The sequence below is a fragment of the Cyprinodon variegatus genome, unplaced genomic scaffold (assembly GCF_000732505.1).
Source record: "Cyprinodon variegatus isolate N-32 unplaced genomic scaffold, C_variegatus-1.0 Scaffold24, whole genome shotgun sequence".
Taxonomy (NCBI): Eukaryota; Metazoa; Chordata; class Actinopteri; order Cyprinodontiformes; family Cyprinodontidae; genus Cyprinodon; species Cyprinodon variegatus.
Window position 1 is genome coordinate 33,681 of NW_015150477.1, and position 13,839 is coordinate 47,519.

Genomic DNA, 13,839 nt, shown 5'->3' on the forward strand with positions numbered 1-13,839 from the left:
GCAATTAAATATACAGTACCACACTCTAATCTTTAAAAAAAAAAGAGCTGCAGATTAATTCAAAAGGTGGTAGTTTGAAATCAAATGGAAGAACAAAGGGATTTCAGTATTTTTACTTAAGCACCAATTAGCTTTTTGCTAGAAAATAAGGACCACATTAAATCTTTTTTTTAATAAAGATATTGCCTTTGTGGAGACTGTGATTAAGCCCTGTGTTCCTCCTCAGCTTAACAACTTGGAGAAGGCTGTGTCAGCAACTCACACCTTCCTGAAGAAAAACCCAGATGAGCCCTATTTGACCAAAAACATGAACTACTACAAGACCCTGTTTGATGTGGAGGAGTATCTCATCGACCATGAAGAGCAACCATATGAGGTCAGTAGCTCAACAAACACAGCCTGACATGTGCTTGTTAAAAAATATCATTAACAAAATGTCTTTGATCCCAGAGTGTTTTCTTAAAGAGCGTGACGCTCTATAACAGTGGGGATTTCAGCAGCAGTGCCAGAAACATGGAGCAGGCAATCACAGAGTATTTTGAGGTGTACAGCCTCTGCTCAGCAGCCTGCGAAGGCTCATATGAAATCTTGGAGTATAAAGACTTCTTCCCAACACTTGCAGGTAAAAGAGAAAACACAGCAGCTTGATTTCAGAATGTCAGAGATGCATATCAACATTTACTTCCTCTGCTCTCAGATCTGTTCCTTCATGTGCTGAAATGTAAAGTGAAATGCGAGGAGCAGCTGATGCCCAACGTCGGAGGGTTCTTCGTTGAGAAGTTTGTTGCTACCATGTATCACTACCTCCAGTTTTCATATTATAAATGTAAGGAAAAAAATGTATTCTATTTAAATTTTTAAATTACCATAGTGCTTAAAATTGTGATTTTCTCATGTTTCCCAGTGAATGATGTAAAGAACGCTGCTCCCTGTGCGGCCAGTTACATGCTCTTTGACCCCAGCGACCAGGTGATGCAGCAGAACGTGGCCTATTATCGATTCTACCGGGAGCAGTGGGGGCTGCAGGAGGAGGACTTCCAGCCTCGGCCTGTGAGTGAAACAAGCTGCGCTTTTTCTTTTGCAAATCCATCTGCATCCTGCAGCTGCTGCAGGACTGTGTCGGTCAAAACAGATCTGGCAAAGCAAGGAGACTGTGTTATAAAAAGCAGCGCTGGCGCGAATGTTAACACAATCACTGGGCTGTAATTACAAACTCATATAGTCATGAAAAACTTGTTTTCTTTGCATTTTGCGTGGTGCAAATGTGGCAGCAGCTTCAGAGTACCAGCTATAAAACTGTAAATGTGGCCCTTTGGTAGCAGCAGGGTTTTTTTTTAAAAGTGCAAACCAAAATTGGGCTTATAAAACTCTTGGGTTGTTTACTGAGCTAACGTTAATGCTGATCTTTTTTTTTTTGTTTTTCAGGAAGCCCAGAGGTATTACAACCAGACAATAAAACAAAAAGAAATGCTTGATTTTGCACTGAACTACCTACAAACAGATGATGAGGTAAGTTTCCTCTGGATTTCTCTTTTTTAGTAGCAAAATGATGATATTACCCTCACAGAAACCCTAAAATCTGATTGCTAGTATAGGATATTTAGTTAAGTAGTTGAACAAAGTGATTTAGTTTCTGATTCACTGCTTGCAGACAGAACTATTAAACCTCTCATTGGTGTGAGAGATTTAACATAGAAAGTTTGATATAGAATACAGGTTTAAAAAGTCAAATAATCATTGAAGGACACTGTCCAGTTTTTTAAAGACAAGCTGTGACTGGTTATCGATAGGACAAACACAAAAAATAAAATAAAAAAGGAAATCTTTTTTTTTTATCTTTTAAGCGGTTTAAAATAAGAAAATATAAATTTCCCCCATGCACATTTTCTTTAGTGTTTTAAAAAAAATTATAATTAATGAAAATAATGCTTTGATATAAGCAAGAAGCAGTGATTTATATATACGTCAACATTAAAGTCTATTTACATCCTGATTTATTTACCAAGAGTGTTAATGTATTGCAGTGGACACATGTGACGTGTGTACGAGGGGCGTTCAATAAGTAATGCCCCTGACCCACTTCCAGATGTTTGATCAAGCTGAAATTTTGCATGTGACGTTATTTAAATCTCCATAGATTAAGTAGTAAATTACAGCTCTGAACTATTTGTGGTTTCTGACTTACAGGTGTTTGAATTGATTAAAGTCAGAAATGGAGCCTGTTGAGTGTTGAGCAGTGATCTGGTTTATCTATTGGAAAGGATTCACACCACGGGAGACTTTTGATGAAATTAAAGTAACTTATGGTGATGATGCCCATTATATGACCTTGTAAAATGTTTTACAGGTTATATTATGGGACATTATCACTATAAGTTACTTTCATTTGATCAAAAGTCTCCCATTGTGTGCCTCCTTTCAAATGCAAAAACACAGACTTGAATCAGTTTTATCACCAGTAAATCAGAAACCGAAATTAATTCAGAGCTGTAATTTGCTATTTATTCTATAGAGATTTAAAATGCTTCACATGCAAAATTTCAGCTTAATCAAAAATCTGGAAGTTACTTATTGAATGCCCCTGAGAAAAAAGTTCCAACCAACGTCAAGGCATATTTAGTTTAAGGGATTCTCCAGCTGACTTGAAAAGCTTAATCTTTTATGCTGTTATTGTCGGAACCTAAGGCAAATTTCTATTTAGTTCAACAATTTTGTGTTTTTCTAATGCATACATTTTTTTTCTTAGATTTTTTTTAAGGACTGTGTTGATCTGATTTGCTTACTTCTTGATATGTAGTTTAGCTGAATGACGGCAGCAAATTTTTAGGCCAGAGATCTTTATGCCTCAGAAGATAAGACCTGAACTGTCTGCAGGACCAGACATGATGGGAATGACATTTCTAACCCTGCAAACAGAGGAAGGACCTACTGGTTAAATGCAAGCTGTGGTCTAACATGCAGGAGAAGGAAACAAAAAAGTGAAGATGAAAGGGAGGGGGTTGTGCTTTCCGCCAGCAGTGTGTGGTATGTGGCTGGGAGGTGTCTGAGCCACATCCATTTAACTTAGGTCAGCTCCTCCCAGCTCTCAACAAACTGCCTGGGCTTTAGACAGGACATGGAGAATTACAGAGGAAAGTCATGAGAGATTTATGGGCACCACAAAGGAAAATGCATTGTTGGTTTTTTTCCAACACAGAATGAGACAAAAAAGTAATTGCCTTCCATTTTCTTGAACTTGTCATTTTATTTTATATTTCAGGACATTGTGAGCCCAGAAGAAACAGAAACTTCTCACTCTGACCAACCTGATGCTGAATTTGAAGGAATCGGTGACTATGAGGAGTCCTTCCTGGCTGAATGGTGGCAGGAACCCAAATCTAAGTGGGACACTGGTGAGGATGCCGACTGACGTCCAAGCTTATTTCCAAATGGTGTGGCGGACTCAATCCCAGTTCTCATGCCTGCATCCCATTTCAACTAACGGACTTTTCAACTAACGGACTTCTACATTCTCAGCTCTATTAGGAGAAAACAACACAACTGATTTTTTGGGGGGCTTTTTTCCATTCGGTCACGTTGATCAATATTAGAGACTAACATGCTCGGTCTCTGCTGCCAACAGCCTGGTTGAAACGGTTCATTATCAGCCTTATTTAAACAGTTTATCATCAATGAGCACACAGTCCATCAGCCTGTTCGCTCATTGTTTAAGACTTTTCTGTAGTTTTTCTTTTCTTATTTTATTTAAAGAAACCTGAATGTCTTTGTGCTGTTTTATAAGTAAGATGACCTGTAACATTTCTCGTGCTGAGCGATGTGTCAGACACCAGCAGTTTTGGTTTTCCTGAGATGTTGCTCGTAATTAAAATGTTATTTTAATTTATGCTCTTCTGGTTTTTGTCTTTCTAACAGTCCCACACACACAATAACTGAGTACAATAACTCACATTTGATTTTTGCATATTTGATATACGGTCATTTGTTTTTATATGATAGTATAATAGGATCCTCTTTCCTGGTGAAGGTCAGGGCTCTAACAACAGAATTTTGATTAAGCTGCAGGTGACTGATTTATTATTTTTTAACAACATAAAATTATCCAGAACAATAAAATAAAAGCATGCATAGCTTTGCAGTTTCATGTCTGGATAGAAAAGCCGTAACTCAATGGGTGCTAATTGTCTGATGTACCTACATACTTTATGTGGTTGTTAAACTTCACTTAAAACCTTGAATAAGATTATTCTCATTTTCTTTAAGCTAAGTTTATTTAGGTCTAGTTGAGTGCTGATTTCTAAGCTTGAAAAACAATTATGTGTTTACTAAATTCATGTGGAAGGCATGCTAACAAAAGCATCATCGGTTACAAATATTTAGGTCTCAGTAAGTGTTTTGGAAAAGCAGGAAAAAAACTTTTAGTCTATATGTCAACAGCATCAATATTTTAAAAAATATGTAGCGGTTATTCATATGTGAACCATTTTAGCATAAAACCAGATGATTTCACGCAATTTCCTAATCGGACAATCAAGATATTGTGATCCAGCAAAAACGTTGGCGTTTTGATGTACCAAGACATTTGTTATTCAAAACCTTTTTCAGTTTAGAGTCATGATTTGATTAAACATTTTTCTAAATTCTATAGTTAGCTGATAAAGTGTCCTTTTAAGCTTCTCTTAATTGGAATATTATAGTTTAGAAATGGTGATGTAATTGTTAGAGATCTAGTGGTCAAAAATGTCATCAACTAAGCCTTAGACTAAATCACTAAAACCTCAACCTTTATGAAAAAAGGGAGATTTATGAGAAGGGCTTGATAGGTAAAAGATCTGCATCACAGATTTACTCTTTAAAGGAACCACATTGAATCTGCAGAGCAATATATTAGGAACATTGAGAACAAGCAATTTTTAAATGCAATACAGAATTATTTAGGGCAGAAAAATACGTTCAATTTTGTTGCAAATGGACCAAACAGCTAAGGATGAGATTTAATTTGAAAAAAATCCTCTTGTAGGTTTTATCAGAAATCTCAGCTGTAAAATCTTTCACCACCTGAAAGAGTTTTGCAGATGCCTTCTAAAAGCGAGGTAATATGGGTAAAGTTGTTTTTCTATTATCTGATGCAACGCTGCATAAAAAAAATCAGGTGATGGTAGATTGGTGAACACATATTTTTGAAAGATTTGTCTTTTAATGAAACCATTTGGTCAAAATTATGAAACACTTTTAATGAAAATGTTTGTCGATAGTGAAGATATTTTATGCACACATAAAAATCCATTCAATTCCATTTTATTACATGAAGCAATGTTTTTAAGTTGACTATTGTAAGGACAGTTGTTATTCTCAGTCCCTAGTTTAGGTACAGAAACTACTTTTATGCAGTGTCACATTATTTCCTATGGAAACTTGTCATTTCTAACCTAAAAGCAGCTCAGAACTTTCATTAAAACTTAAATTGAGCTCTTGAAAAGTGAAATCCTCATGCACTAACTACCATTTTCCTTTTTTATAGACATAGAGCTTAGGACAGACGTAAACCATGTTTCAAGTTGTAAAAAAGACAGCGTGATGGTGGTGGTTTTATGTTTTAGTCTTTTATTTTCATTCATTTTAGTCCATCTACAAGCATCGGTAGAATATTTCCAATGTCCCAGTCCAAAAAGTGTCTAAAAATATGGTGTAAGATGCATCTCACTTTTTTTCTTTTTTTATCCCCTTTTGATCACATTTGATGCTCAATCTGTACATATTTATAGTAACAATAGTGCAAACCTCATACAAACCAAACGGATCCCATTCACACTGACAGTATAAGACAAGCATCCTATTGGACCCCAGACCAGAACTTTAATCTCATGTACAGCGAAGGGTCCTCACAAAGTTTGCTTTTTGTTTTTTTGGTGGGGGGGGTATTTCTCTCAGAGGTTTGGTGGATAAACATACAAAAGATTTAGTGAAAGACGAGGCTGTTTGGCCACATTTAAAGATGCATGAAGGGATGTGCTGTTGAAGAGATTAGAAGCTATTCATTAATAGAAATAAAACTGAATATTTCAACATAGCTTTCAGTAAAGCTTCATGGGTTGCATTTAACATTCAGTATAATTTGCACATATTTACAAATGGGTGTGCGTATAGTAGGCAGGTGCTCGTTTTCTGAAGACACAAGACAAAAACCGGTATTAACCTGCTGCATGGCTGCAGCTTTTAACTGGTTGTAGAAAGAGACAAAAGGTAAAACATTGTCTACCTAAGAAGAGTGTATACATGTGCATGGACACAACTGCCCCCTGTTCAATGTAAACACAAATACTGTACATTCTGGCTTTCTTTAAAAATATCTTTCATTCACACAATCACTGACAGACATACGGAGTAAACCTTCTACACACTTTGGAAGAGGTGAGGGCACACAGACAGATTTAGTGGAATGTATGTTGATAGTTCTGACATTTAAACACTAAGTTACGGTCTCTGCTGCTTCATAGTTCAGTGATTTAAAAATGATCCCAAAACCATAATTTAGCTCCTTGTTTTACCTGAAAACTCATATGGAGGAAATTCGAGGAGCATATGCAGCTCTGAAGCTGAAATGACTGACACAGTGCCTTGCAAAAGTAGTCAACGCTTTTGAAACGTTCCACATTTTCTCACAACTGCACACTTTGATGCATTTGGTATCTTATGTTATAGACCAACTAAAATCAGTGGAGAGTTGTGAAGTTAACAGAAAATGATGCATGGTTCTCAAACTATTTTACAAGTAAAAAGCTGAAAAGTTCAGCAGGCATTTAGAGTCACTTGTTAAGGATATTACAGCTGCAGTTCTCAAGGATTATGTCTTTATCAGCTTTTCATATCTAGAGAACATTCTTCTTTCTCATTTTCTTTGCAAAAATAGCCTCAACGCTCTAATAACATATTTGTTGGAAAAGCAATTTGTGATTTATCACAGACTTTGAGTTGGATTTAAGTCTGAACCATGGGATGGGCTTCGATGTACACCTTACAGAAACTTGGCTGCATGTTTGAGGTTGTTGTCCTGCTGGCAGGTTAACCTCCACACCATTTTGCAGCCTTTTAGCAGATTTTATTCCAGGATTGCCCTGTATTTATGGTGCATTGATCAGAGCCCTTTCTTCCACTGGCTTGCTGTCTCTCCCGACCTGTGAAAAATTATAATTTTGACTTCTTTTGTCTCTTTTTGTATCAGAAAATAAAATTTTCTTGCCTTTTCTCCCATAAAGTGCACAAATAATTTATAAAGGGCCTCTAGCTTCCTTCTGTGATTAATGCTCTCTTTGGTTTAGCATGTCCTCTTAGGGGGCAGGGCAGCCATGCCTTGATTGGTCAGTTCAGGTAGCAGATCAGCTGTATTTTTGAAGCACTTAAATCACAGTCTGTTTACTAATTATAAGACTTTGAAAGTAAATTAATTAGTATATAAAAATAAAAATTAAAACCATGAATCATTCCACTTCACAAGCATTCACTACTGTTGCTCTATCACATAGCATGCTAACTAATATGTGAAAAAGTGTGAAACAGTTTTCTGGGGTATGATTCTCTCTACCAGGCACCGAAAACCTCAGATTCTGATAACTAGCCGATCCTTCGCCTCTCTTTGGAAAACATGCAGACAGTTGAAGGATTTTCTTTTGCAGATGTTTCCTTTTCTCCAGGTGTGGCAGATTTAAACTGATAACGGTCTTATTTAAAGGTGCGCTGAGTCACAGCAGGTTATGGAGGTACTGAACCTCAGGTCCATTTCTTAAAAAAAAAAAAAAAAAGAAGCCAACTTTTTAGTTTCTGTCACATTATTTCGGTCTGTGCACTCATCCAGCATTTAATCTTGGACTGAAATGGTGGCTGGTCTATTCTCTGTGCAGGCAGGTTTTGGATACATGCCTCTTATCAAATCGGACCATCATTGATGTGTACCTTTTCTTAATGTCTCAAATTTGAGTAGAAGACACAAAAGCACATTCATAGGTGCCTCTGGACTGGGTGCCATCCACAGACGGAGCCTCATCGTTGCTTTAGGTGCCCCCTGGACTGGGTGCCATCCTCATCGTTGCTTTAGGTGGAGCCTGGACACAGTCCTCAGCTGGCAGCAGCCACATTAGAGTGATTTGGCTGGTAGTCCCCAAGATGGTGGAGTCCCCAAAGGGAACAAATGAAAGGGACAGACAGGAGTTTGGGGGAAGTGATTATCTAAGGAGATTTGGAGAGATCTTGGGGTTGAAATGGAAGACTTGTGTTTTCTTTTTTTATTCCCCTCTATTTGAACGTGGAAACGACACGAGGAGGAAGACAAGCGTGGACAAGACAGAGACAGAGGGACAGAGTGTGATCTTATCCTCCTCCAGATCTGAAACAGAAGAAGAGAAAGGAAAAAAAAAACAGCTGTGAGAAGATAAACACAGATGGAGAGCAAAATAACATGAACGTACAAATTCATCTTTATAGCCAAGCATAGTGGCAAGATTAAGGGACATGCATTAGTAGTTCAAATCAAATTAGTAGTAAATCAATCCAATAACAGTGATTAAAATGCATAGAAATAACTATGAAACTTAAGGTAAAAATAAATTTTTAGGTGTTTTAAAAGGATTTATTTTAAGCTTTGATAAAAAGAGGTTATTCTGTAATATTTTCAGAGTATCATGTGGTCACGCCGCTGCAAGACTGTACCTTCCTCTTCGAATGTTCCTGCATCATTGAAGCACATCAAGAAAGGAGACAAATGTTAAAACAGGTTAAACCAGCCAGACCAGAAAAAATAAACATGAAAGTATTTACAGATGCTTTTAGATTATCAGAACATTGCTTAAAATGGGACCAAATGAAAAAACATGAAGACCAGCTGTACAAGTAAAAGATCAAATATTCATCTTAAAAGATCTCACTCTGCAAAAATCAGACTAAAACTTCAACTGGTTTATATTGAGTCAGCAACGCTGGAAGACACTTTTAGATTTAAGCACAAAGCATAAATCAGACAATGATTTGTTAGTCTAATTTAATCTGACAGTTTTGCCAAATTGATATACTGTCAGATTAAAGTCATAAAAGCACTTAGCACCATAGAAATGGTTCATAAATCTGTCCAATAGGAGGAAACTTGCTCACGCACACATGCACAGACACCTAAATGTACAATGCCGGCCACATTTGACTAAGAAAAATCATGTTAGGAAATACTTGAAATACTTCATAATTATTTTAATAGGATATAACTGGACATTCTAAAAGATGTATACTTTACATTTTCTAAATTGACCAAGTATATATTAACTATTTAGAGGTTAGACCTTTACAGAATTTGGAAAAAGACATTATAGTAGATAAAGAAAAAATATTCAGTTAAGGCTTTTTAGTGCATCTTTACCAGAGATGTTATTAAATGTGACCAGCACTGTCCCATTGGCCCTAAAAGGACTGACATGTAGTTATTCATAACTTTTAAATAAACAAGTTCATTAGCCAGTAGAAGCAGTCCTTTTAGGTCAGACCTTCCATAGCGACCAATAGCAAGCATGCAAAGGCGATGTTGCACTTCTGTTAGAGGATTTAGGGTAAGGATGAGGCCTACTGAGGAAAATAAACAACAGAGGCTTCAGAAAGGTAATGAAAGTAGAAGAGGAAAAAGACTGCTTTGGTTAAGCCGACATGTTTAATACTGTGCAAAAGTCTTGAATCATCCCTAATTTCATTTTTTTTTTAATCTTCATTTCTGTTGTTTTCCCTTCAAACTTGCTTCAAGTGAACTAATAATTAAGAGCATGCTTGAAGATTAAAAAAATGTCTTACTCCATGGAAGTAAAGTTTTTAAGGAATTTGGGATATTTTAAAACTTTTGCAAGGTAATGTCAGGCAAAAAAAAAAGAAAACTGAACCAAAAGTAAAGGGAACTTCCAGATGTGGCACCAGTGGTGTAAAACAGATTGATTCTAACAGATCCTGGCAGGGAAATTTTTTACTTCTTTTCTGTCATTACTGCAAGGGACTTTGCTAGAAAGAGGATTAAGGGGTGAATTGATCTTAAACCCTAAAGCATTCAAGCAGTGAGAGCATCTTAAAGTTTACTCCCCATTTCCCCTCCCAGTTACAGTGCGATGAGTTGCACCTATTTCAGACTGGTGATAGTGGGAGGGGCGGATGGGGGTTCTTAAGGTAGAAGCAGACAGGAACACAAAGGCATGCCAGAACTCTTACTTAAATCCCCATCCTGTTCCCCCTAGGACTATAGCTGCCAGGAGAATAGCACCTGCGATGGACCCTATTATGATATTGGTGCCACTGGGACCTGCACAGAGGAAGGAGGGGAGGAGGAAGGGTGCGGAGGAAGAGGAGGGGCAGAAACAAAACAACACCACTAAAAAACACACGTCATAAGACAGCATCAACACGGTACGTCAACGACATCAACTAGAGAAAGAGAGGCAGATGGTGGGATACCTGCAGATAGAGACAGAGAGATGAAGGGAGGGGTTGCATCACGTTGGGTGGCAGATGAGCAACGTAAGGCAGGTCAAAGGGGACAACAGGTACACAAAGAAAAGGGAGAGAGAATTGCATTACTTTCTTATCATTTCCCTCTCTCCTGCTCTCTCAGCTGGACACCCTCTTTTCTCAGGGTGGCTGCTTTGGCCCTAAAAGAGCAGCTGCTTAAATTCTCTCTCATTGGCAGACTGCAAGAAAGTAAGAGACACTTAAAAAAATGCAGTGCCCAAAAAACAAAAAACAAAAACACCTATTAGTCACAAACACACTTTCACAAAAAGCAGTTTGTCAGCACATATGCTCAACACACACCTACAATGTTACAACAGTAAGACTCAGCAGGGAAGAAAATACCACATGGTTTAAGGTGACAGCTGAGTGAGGTGGCCTACTTCGTGTTTCGGCACAGATAGAAGGCACACGGATGATGCAAAGAGACTCGGGGGGGGGGGGGGGGCGGTTTACTGTGAGAGGCAGAAAGAGATGGAGAAAGAGATGGAGGGAAAATTTTGGGTTCTGACCTTTTTTCTCCGGGCCGGTTGGGACTGTGGGCTCAGGGATGGGATCGAAAACACTGCAGTCCTTTCCTGTGTAGTCCCTGTCGCAGATACACTTCACCTCATTGCTGCAGGTCTGCAGGTAAGAAGCAGAACGAGGAAAAAAATAAGAAAAACATGGTATGAAACAAAAAACCCAAACTTTTTTGAATGCCTTTTTTTCTTCTTTAAATGAAAGTATTTAAAAACTGGATTGTGTCTTTCCTCAGGTTATTTTATTCTTATATAAAATTTGTTTTATAATCAAAAATTTTAAATATGGAAGATGTATGCTAGTATATGAACTTCACAGCCTTGAATTTGACCTTCGAGTTAGTAGTTTTAGTTTTCAACACCAGATGAGTTTCATAAACTTTTAACAACACGTGAGCAAGAAAACAGTCAAACTATACTGAGCAACCAAAAATCTAAGCCTTAAATTAGAAGAACATGGAAAATAAAATACCTTAAACAAGCTATTGGGTTTATACAAAAATTAAAGTTTTTGTTTTGAAGAAAACAGATTCCTCAAACCAGAACTAAAATAATCTGTCCCTTTAAGACCCCTTATTTAAACTGAACATTTTTTTGTGAATTAAAAGAAATAAATTATTTTTAAAATATTGAAATATGTACGTCTTTTTATTTATTCTCCCAAGAATATGCTATTTTGGTTAAAAATTGAAAAAAATGAAAGAAATCCCTACAGAACTGCCATAATTTCTATTAATTCTAATTTATGTTAAGGTTTATTTAGATTTTTTTGCAACTCAAATTGAAATCATTTTGTTAATATTTTTACCCCATGGTCGGAGCAAATGTGTCCAAATTTCGATCCTGAACAGACGCTGAGGTTAAAGGCTGAGACAGGGAGGCAGCGTCTTTCCAAACACATCATGTTGGGACCGCAGGGCGTGCCATCCTCGACGTAGCCCATGTCTGAGCCGTCCTCTAGCAAAGCATGGCCGCCTCTGAGTGGAGCATCCAAAAGTGCCGCATGAATGAGAGAATAGAGCAGCAAAATATCACTGAAGGCAAACTACCTTCCTGCAGATTTTCTGTATGCGAGCGTCTTACCTGCAGTCCAGGTACTTGTTCTGATGATAGAGGGTGAAGCTTGTCACCTCACCTTGCAGGTCACCAAATTTTGGCTTTGTTGTGACATTTGCACAGAAAAGGAAGCCACATAGTACATCCCTTAGGGAAGGAGATTGAAGAAATAAATATGAGCATCTGATCTGGTAACAAACAGCAGGCTGTGTTTTGGATTTGCAGCTCAGGACACTTCTACAGGTTTAACTCACGGCTTGTTGCACTGAAGCCAGCCTTTCCCTCCAGGCCCACGGCCACAGTTTCCCTTCTCGGTCCCTTCAGCATTCAGCTTCTCATAACAGAACCTGTCTGCTGAATCTGCACCGATCAGAGATTAGAAAGGTAGTAGTCAATATAAGTTACATTTCTGCATGACAAATGGAAGTGATTGTTCTTTTTTAAATACACACTATAACCCCAGAGTCCTTTGCATTGTCCATCACGAGTCCTGCAGCGTCCGCCATAACAGCGCCCCTATGGAGGTCAAACAGTGCAGATAAAGCATGAGGCCCGCATTAACAAGGAGCTTAAAAACAACAGGGGTTCTGTCAGATCGACCCGTAGGACCAGCATACCTATGGTCCACGCATGCGTAAGACGTCAGATTTGCATTTATCCCTTTAGTTTTGAATGAAAAATAAACTTTAAACTACCTCAACGGGCGTGTATCCCTTCAGTCATGTGCAAAAAAAAAAAAAGATCTCAGGTCAGATCGCCATACGCTTTAAAAAACACCAAAAAGTAAGTGATTAAATAGTTTTTGGTACATGACTAAAGGGATCCACACCCTTTGAGGTAGTTTAAAGTTAATTTTTTGTAAAAGCCAAAGGGTTAAACGGGTATTGACTATGGGGATGCTGGTCTGACTGGGTTTGCTCATCTGACAGAACAACACTGGCATGATCCAAGTCTTACCTGGCTGTTATCACACATGTATCCATCCAGTTTGTGGACATTATGAGGGCACTGACAAAGAACAAAATGCCATAAATTACAAAAACTCCAACAGGTCGTGTCATTTTTATTTCTCCTCTGTAATGTTCACCTGGCTGGAGTCTCCTGTGCAGGTTTCAGAAATATCACAGTCGTTCACGGCCTCTCGACAAACAACACCTCTCAGCTGATACTGGGAAGCAAAACAAAAGGGACTGAAGGTTAATGAAGAAAGTGTATGATTATCATAAAGGTTGCTGAAAATGTGACTGGAAGAAACAGATGTTGTCAAGACTTTTTTTTCTGTTAATTACAATTATTTTTTGCTTGTTGCTCAAACACAATAACTGGAATATTAAAATCAAATGATAAAAAAATAAGCTTAATACCTCTTAATCAAACCAATGAACCTCACTACAATGCATATTCCAGTGTACTGAGATGTACAGGATCAATCCATAGAAAATTATCATTATCTTGCTAAAACTAGTAACATTTTAAGCTTTTTTAAATCTCGATTTTTTACGTCTAGCAAAAAAAACAAGCTGGATTCATCTGAATACCAGATATGATTTAAAAATTGACCTAAAAGGTCATTGATCATCAAGAATCAATCTTTTTATTTTGTGCAATCAGTTTTATGGTGATTATGTTGGTGTATTAGGCTCTCCAGGTTTCCTCCTACAGTATATCTGTTCAATGCTTCACCTGATCCAAAAATCACTTCATTATTCTTTAATAATATTTATAAATCTACCACTAGGGG

The 13,839-nt window shown here is 37.6% G+C and overlaps 2 protein-coding genes across 6 annotated transcripts in view; one reads left to right on the forward strand and one right to left on the reverse strand.

The window, feature by feature from the left end:
- p3h4 (prolyl 3-hydroxylase family member 4 (non-enzymatic)) overlaps window positions 1-3,465 on the forward strand; it is a 7,603-nt gene extending 4,138 nt beyond the window's left edge. The window contains exons 3-8 of the mRNA XM_015393330.1: window positions 227-376; window positions 451-622; window positions 698-826; window positions 905-1,050; window positions 1,426-1,509; window positions 3,260-3,465. Of these exons, the coding sequence (XP_015248816.1) occupies window positions 227-376; window positions 451-622; window positions 698-826; window positions 905-1,050; window positions 1,426-1,509; window positions 3,260-3,409 (831 nt within the window). The 3' untranslated portion in view covers window positions 3,410-3,465. The remainder of the gene's footprint in view (window positions 1-226; window positions 377-450; window positions 623-697; window positions 827-904; window positions 1,051-1,425; window positions 1,510-3,259) is intronic.
- A 4,649-nt stretch (window positions 3,466-8,114) lies between these two features.
- The window catches only part of LOC107097142 (disintegrin and metalloproteinase domain-containing protein 11-like), a 28,597-nt gene continuing 22,872 nt past the window's right edge, over window positions 8,115-13,839 (reverse strand). For 3 of the 5 annotated variants that reach the window (XM_015394172.1, XM_015394192.1, XM_015394198.1), the window contains 10 exons: window positions 13,186-13,266; window positions 13,056-13,106; window positions 12,551-12,614; window positions 12,353-12,458; window positions 12,126-12,245; window positions 11,851-12,019; window positions 11,034-11,145; window positions 10,225-10,315; window positions 8,701-8,718; window positions 8,115-8,377 (listed from right to left, as the gene is read on the reverse strand). In XM_015394172.1, the coding sequence (XP_015249658.1) occupies window positions 8,362-8,377; window positions 8,701-8,718; window positions 10,225-10,315; window positions 11,034-11,145; window positions 11,851-12,019; window positions 12,126-12,245; window positions 12,353-12,458; window positions 12,551-12,614; window positions 13,056-13,106; window positions 13,186-13,266 (828 nt within the window). In that variant the 3' untranslated portion in view covers window positions 8,115-8,361. Of the gene's footprint in view, window positions 8,378-8,700; window positions 8,719-10,224; window positions 10,701-11,033; window positions 11,146-11,850; window positions 12,020-12,125; window positions 12,246-12,352; window positions 12,459-12,550; window positions 12,615-13,055; window positions 13,107-13,185; window positions 13,267-13,839 lie in introns of all 5 variants that reach the window. The other 2 variants (XR_001481822.1, XM_015394179.1) reach the window with 2 other exon arrangements.